Here is a 6707-nt window from a genome sequence, read left to right on the forward strand (position 1 = left end):
AGATCATTTACTTAAGTAAAAGTAGCACAATAGCACAGTATTACAAGTATTATCAACAAACTGCACTTAAAATGTCTCATTATGCAGAATGGCCCCAGTCAGTGTTATATCATTATATCACTGACGGTTCCTCATTGTGGTCACAGTGGTGCTATGTTACCAGCGCCATAGTTTAATAATAATTAGTATTTAATCAATAAGTCAATAAAGAAAACATTTATCGGCCAAACTTTCTGTGGAATTTACTGACTCTGTCTCTGTTTTACATCATTGTAAACATTTTGAGACATTTCCCCTCCAAACTTTGACCCCCCAAAGAGGTAAATGTATCCGGTATTTCAGAATAAAAGCATAGATTAGAGAAAAGCCTTTAAAAAAAAATGAATACACATACAAATTACAATCCCTGTTGTCAAAAATGTAGTCAGTAACCTCATACAAGTATCACAAAACTGAATTAACTTGATTACTTTCTGTTACTTTTGGATTACCTCAACACCAAATATGTAGATTAAAACTAGAGAAAAGAAAAGTCAATAAGAAGTATTGATGTAAATGTATTCTATAAGACAACTGACAAAAATGATGTATTTTAAAACTTTGATTATAACTTGAATCTGTCGTTTTTTCTGTAACTGTAATGGATTACAGTTTTTTGTATCCTGATTACGTAACTCGGTTACATGTAATCCGTTACTCCCCAAGCCTGAAAGTAGCTCCACCTTTAATACACAACTATATCAGGGACAGGGACAACTTTTAATTTAACTGGGTATTTAGACATTGATGCATTGACACTCTTACTTCAATAGAGTACTTGAATGCTTATCTTACTTTTAGGACTAAAAGTACTGTATCTCCTTGTGAAATGTAGTAAAGTAGAAGCATAGATAAAAGTATAGCTGCATTAAACTTTAAATACTCAGATTGAACCTGGACACACAGACACTCCACAGGACGAGTGATGGACAGCAGCTGCTGCAGAACAGGTGTAAATACCTTTGTAGAGCTGTTGTATTGTTATACTGTGGGCGTATAATGTGTGTGTGTGTGTGTGCGTGAGAGACAGGCGGGTCCACGAAGGGGCTGCGCGTGCACGAGCCTCCTCCTACCCTAGTGATGTCCGGCGACGCGCGGCGCGCTCCTGACATCCCTCTTGTGCTGCTGCCGTACTGTAATCATATGATAGGAGTCGATCCCCGCCGCAGAATACCGACACACCGGACGGACAGCAGCGGAGGAGCCGGGGCGGAGGACAACCAGTTGATGGTAACCTTTTACAGCCGCGGAAGAAAAACAAAGTGCGTGGACTCGGGTTTTTTTTTTTTTTTTTTAAAGTGTCACAACAGAGCCCAAACTAAACTTTTTTTTTAAAAAGAAAAAACACTCTGGAGAGTCGGACAGAGGAGAGAGAGAGCGATAGAGAGAGAGGGGGACCCGTTTTTTAGAGGAAGAAGAGAAAGAGAGAAAGAGAGAGAGAGAGAGAGGGGCTCACACACGCGAAACGTTAACCGAGAGGAGAGTTGATTTAACCGGAGCTGAGACGAGAGAGAGGCGGTCAGCGGCCGGTAGGAATCCCCCGGGGTCCTCGCATCGCTTGTCGGGGCGTGTCTTTCCCTTTTTTATTTTTTTTTTTATTTGGGGGGGTCCTCTGTAAGTTTTTTCCGACTAGCAAGGTCACTTTATTGTTGAAGCATAAGCCATGGTCGGGGAGACAGAGGTGAAGGAGAGACCCAAGTCCAACCCGGACTATCTAATGCAGCTGATGAACGACAGGAAGGTGATGAGCTCCCTGCCCAACTTCAGCGGCATCTTCACGCATCTGGAGCGGCTGCTGGATGAAGGTAACCCGGCTGCTGTTGAGAGAGGGAGAGAGACTTTAACCACCTGTCTCATTAGTGCATCTTTTTCTTTTTCTTTCTTACTTTGACTAACTTGAGTTTCTGTGTTAATAAAAGTTTATTGAATAGCTATTAACTGCAGGGATTCTTCCCTGGTTCCTAGGAAACGTGACAGTAATGTCATCCATCCAGCACTTAAAGATGCTAATGATTAATTATTAAACACCTACATTGTTAAGTTGCCCCCCCCCCACTGACTTTTTTTTTTATAAAGCTGTGGTTGTAAATCCACATTATCAAAACGCTTTAAACTAGGCGTGTGAATGAATAGGATGTGTGCTTTGTGGCCACATTTTTTTAATTTGTTGAGAGAAGCAGATGAGCAGCTCTCTCTCTCTTTCTCTCTCTCTCTCTGTCTGTCTCACACACACACACACACACACACACACATGCACGGGCAGTTGGTGATGGGAACAAACAGACAGTTGTTAGTCTTTCCCAGTGACCTAATGCGCAGGCTTATGTGAATGCTGCAGCCCATCCCTGTGCAGGAGCGAGAGAGCATGTCACTGTGTAAAATACTTTGATTTGAGGTGCAACTGATCAATGCACTTCTTCAGTTTGTCCCACAGGGGTTTGGGAGTGGATCAATAAAGGAACATCTTATCTTTACTTGTTGCTATCTAACATTTTGTCCACCAGCGTTTGCAACAAGTGGCACAATTTCTTTTAAAATGTCCCCTTTTTGTTGTTGTTTCCCCCCCCCCAGTCGCCACAAACTGAAGCCAAGGCCTGTTGTTGCTACTGTTGTTACACATCAGGATCAACAAGGTCCTGACTTTGTGCTCTGTGACAAGTCTCATGACGCAGCAAGGTTATTCCCATACCAGACGACCTCTAGAGCCTGACAAATAGGTCAACTGAACATCTCTAGCTTGTGTGTGTGTGTGTTCATGTTGAAGACTGACATTGGCATTCGCCCATCGCACACGATAATGTGACACCCACGGTTAGAATGAAAGGCATTGTACCGTGCTCATTTCCAGCCTGGCTGTATCTTCTGCCTGAGCAATGTGGACAAGGAGGGCACAGCACCAAAAAAGTTTGTGCTGGTAATAGGAAAGCCTGCCTGTTACACACATCGGTGCATGTTTGTGGCATATTTGGACACGCTGCGGTCGAGTCTGGTCTATATATAAAACCAATGACAGGTCGAAGTGTTAAGATAAGGCCTACAGCTCGACTCTTTATCTTTCACTCCTTCAGCTCTCTTGTTCTTCTTTCACTTCTCATTTTCTTCCAGCGAGTCGCTCCGTTTTAACAGAAGTGTGACAAAAGGCCCTGCTTGTCTGTGCAGATTTGTTTGTGTATGTTTGTGTTTTTTAATAGCCCCTTTCGGTCCTGTAACAGGTCAGAATGGGTTATTAGAGGATCATCATTGTCACTGTAGCTGCGGCTGTAATTATAGTGTCCTACTGTAGTTATTACGGTGAGACTGATCACTCTCAGAGCAGGGAGACATGCCTGTCAGACAGCTTAGGTCAGATGATATTTGTGCCTCAAGGCAGTTATTCTGCCATGTGTGCCTGTGTGTGTGCCTGTGTGTGTGTGTGTGTGTGTGTGTGTGTGTGAGTGAGTTCAAGCCAGGGGTCTGTGTGTATGGGTTGCGTATGTGTTTGCGTGATGCAGTAGTCAGTTATTATTGTGCTAGCGTGTCATTACAAAGGCATCAGAGGCTAGCATCGGTCATTGAGACAACACAAAACAAGCAGACAGGCAGACAAACATAGTCTAGCTTCTGATTGTGCTTCTGTACCAAACCTAATGTAAAAACTTGACCGTTTAAAGCTGTCATTTTTAAGCAAAAAAAGCCTGTTTGCAGCTTCTCCAGTGTGAAAATTGTGCTGCTTTTGTCTGTTTTATATAATAAAAAAACGGCAAAAAGATTGGCAGATGTTAAATTAATCAATCTTAAAAATAATTGCTATTGCCTTCGAAGAATTTCTGTCGTTGAATAACCAGCACCCAGAGCACTATAAACCCTGGTGGGTGGAGCAGGTCATTGTGACCCCCCCCCCCCACATATATGTTTTTTTTCCTTGAATTATTTACACAGTGAAAGAGGGGAAAACTGTTTGTGTGTGTCCGTGTTAAACACTGGTAGACAAAGAAAATGGAAAGAGGGAAATTGTCAGCCATAGAGGAGGCCTGATTGCAAAGCGTTTAGTGGTTAGATTCTACATTGTGGTGCAGAATGCTTGTGACTGTCTCCCTGACTCCCTGTCTGTCTAACTGTCTGCTGTCACACTCAGGGCCTCCTGTAATTCTGGTGACAGTGAGTCATCGTCCTAAGAAAGCGGACGTGTGAAGAAACGTGACACTTTGTCGACCCTCACTGACATTTTTTTCTGCATGTCCTCAGTTGAATTTACCCCCGTTTTCGGTCTCTGTGTCCCCCTGTCTCCCAAGAAATCGGCAGGGTACGCAAGGACATGTACAACGACACAGTGAACGGTGGCATGTTCAACGGGCGGGACATGGAGGAGCTTCCCGAGGCTATCGGCCCTGTGGCTCAGCTGCAGGAGAAGCTCTACGTGCCGGTCAAAGAGTACCCCGACGTGAGTGGACAAAATCCATGACCTTTGACCTTTTAGAAGAGTTTCTGTTTACTTTTTTTTTTTTTTGCTGTTGACACTCTATCTCCTCTTAGTTACAGAAAGTCTGCCAGAAATTCAGCAAGGCTTTTAATCACAGGGACGCTTTGCTTTACATTTTATTTAAAAGGTGATTTCATTCTGAGGTCATCTCTGCTCACACCCAATGATGCAATCCAGACATAAAATAGATCAATAATGAACCTTGACCAGTGTTTCCAATAAGATAAAAAAGGAATCATTTTGAATGACAAGTTTTGTTTACTCAAAAAGGAAATATTCTGGTGGAAATTCCCTCACCGTGACACCATTTTTCCGTACGTTTACACCGTAAATATTTATAAGAGCTTAAAAAGGTGGATTAAGCCTTTTCCCCAAATATAAAGGCGTCTGCAGCGAAGAGACTTTACCATCCAGTGCATCCCTGCTCACGCCAAGTACAGTTAAGCACTTCAATATGAGTTGCGTGGATCTAGATTCAATGGCTCACATGATTTTCTCCATGCATCAGCTCGCCAATCACCGAATACAATGACAGGCTGTCCTCACTCACATGACAGAAGACTAACAGGACACACACACACACACACACACACAGGAGTGCATTGGAAAACGGTTGAGATCAAGGTTAAATTTAGAGAGCAGTTCCTCTATCTGAATTTGTGTGTGTGTGTGTGTGTGTGTGTGTGTGTAAGAGAGAGAGAGTCGAGGGTCATCGAATTGGCCAGAGCACGTATGTTGCAACTGTTACTGACTAAACATTCGGTTAAAACTCAGGGAGAGTTCAGTGGAGTAAAAAAAAAGGTAAGAAGAAGCCGGACAAATGTCATGAGAAACACAAAGAGGGACAGAGGGATAGTGGCAAAGAAACACACACACACACACACACACAGAGGGGCAGCTGTCTAGTTAATCACTCAGTCTTAGTGACAGATAAGGTTAAGAGAACGCCGCTCTCCTGTCATGCCACCAGCACCAGCCAGCCCCCATATAATGAGCTATTTTTGTCTCTCTGAATAACACAAACACATCACAGATGCACAAACCTCAAAGCCACACTCACTCACGCGGCACATGTAAATACACACACATTGTAAAAACTGTGATAGGAAATGTGTCTCTCTTCATTGGGGTCTGTTTTTATTATCAGTGTGTTTTGTGTAGTTTAACTTTGTAGGGAGGATCCTGGGCCCACGCGGACTGACGGCCAAACAACTGGAGGCGGAGACCGGCTGCAAGATCATGGTGCGAGGAAAGGGCTCCATGAGAGACAAGAAGAAGGTATACGCAGATGACACACACACACTCATTAAAACACACGCGATAGTTGGTTTTGTTTGTCTTTCTCGTTTTCTGGCCAAGTTGGCCTCATTTGTATGACTCTGTAATAGACCACAGGAATGTTTTTGGAGGTTAAAAATTGGACTAGTAAAATTTTGTGCAATAGGCTTGTTTGCTTTCTCGAGTAACATGAGAAGATTGATACCACTCTCATGTCTGTATGCGAAATATGAAGCTGGATCCAGGAGACAGTTAGCCTAGCTTAGCATAAAGACTGGAAACAGGGGTACACAGATAGCCTGGCTCTCTCTGAACGTAACAAAATCCTCCACCAAAGACTCAAAGGTGCTAGCTGCAAGCTAGTAGTTTCCCCTTGTTTCGAATCATTATGCTATGCTAAGCTAACTGGCTGCTGCATGTTAACAGTACAGATAGTGGTATCAATCTTCTCATCTAACTTTCTGCAAGAAAGTGAATAAGTGTGTTTTACAAAAGGTCAAACTATTCCTTTAAATAGCTTTTTCACTTTGCCTAATATCTGTGCAGGTTTCCATTCCTTTAACATGGTCTTAAAATTTAATTTGCACAAAACTTTGCTTAAAACAGGTCACACTGAACATTATTTGTACTTGCCAAAGTTACATTCTTGATGTGCTTGAAATTGATCTCATTACCACTCAGCAAAGACAAAAACTTGAAGGCTTTCAGCAGCTTTGACTCAAATGGAAACTGATAGCAGCCCGCAGGCAGTAAAAGATACATTTGAAAATGTACAAATAACCATGATTTGCTTTGGGAAGTGTTTGTCAGCAATGTGGAGTCTTGGAGTAGCTTGTAGTAAGGTGCTGAAACATGCAAAAACTGTGGTCCTTTAAACACCAAAAAACGCCTTTTTCTAGAAATCAAATAATAAATCTATCTATCTATCTAT

General features: G+C 42.6%; 1 protein-coding gene across 7 annotated transcripts in view; it reads left to right on the top strand.

Moving 5' to 3' along the window:
* The first annotated feature begins 1164 nt into the window (after positions 1 to 1164).
* Positions 1165 to 6707, top strand: part of qki2 (QKI, KH domain containing, RNA binding 2) — a 16469-nt gene continuing 10926 nt past the window's right edge. For 4 of the 7 annotated variants that reach the window (XR_004797026.1, XM_035670733.1, XM_035670741.1 and 1 more), the window contains exons 1-3: positions 1165 to 1844; positions 4311 to 4459; positions 5660 to 5776. Coding sequence is in view for 6 of the 7 variants with exons in the window: in XM_035670733.1 (XP_035526626.1) it covers positions 1703 to 1844; positions 4311 to 4459; positions 5660 to 5776 (408 nt within the window). In the remaining variant the exon portion in view is untranslated. The remainder of the gene's footprint in view (positions 1845 to 4310; positions 4460 to 5659; positions 5777 to 6707) is intronic. The other 3 variants (XM_035670757.1, XM_035670769.1, XM_035670779.1) reach the window with 1 other exon arrangement.

Source organism: Morone saxatilis, unplaced genomic scaffold (assembly GCF_004916995.1).
Source record: "Morone saxatilis isolate NCDOM2014 unplaced genomic scaffold, NCSU_SB_2.0 Contig1, whole genome shotgun sequence".
Lineage (NCBI taxonomy): Eukaryota > Metazoa > Chordata > Actinopteri > Moronidae > Morone > Morone saxatilis.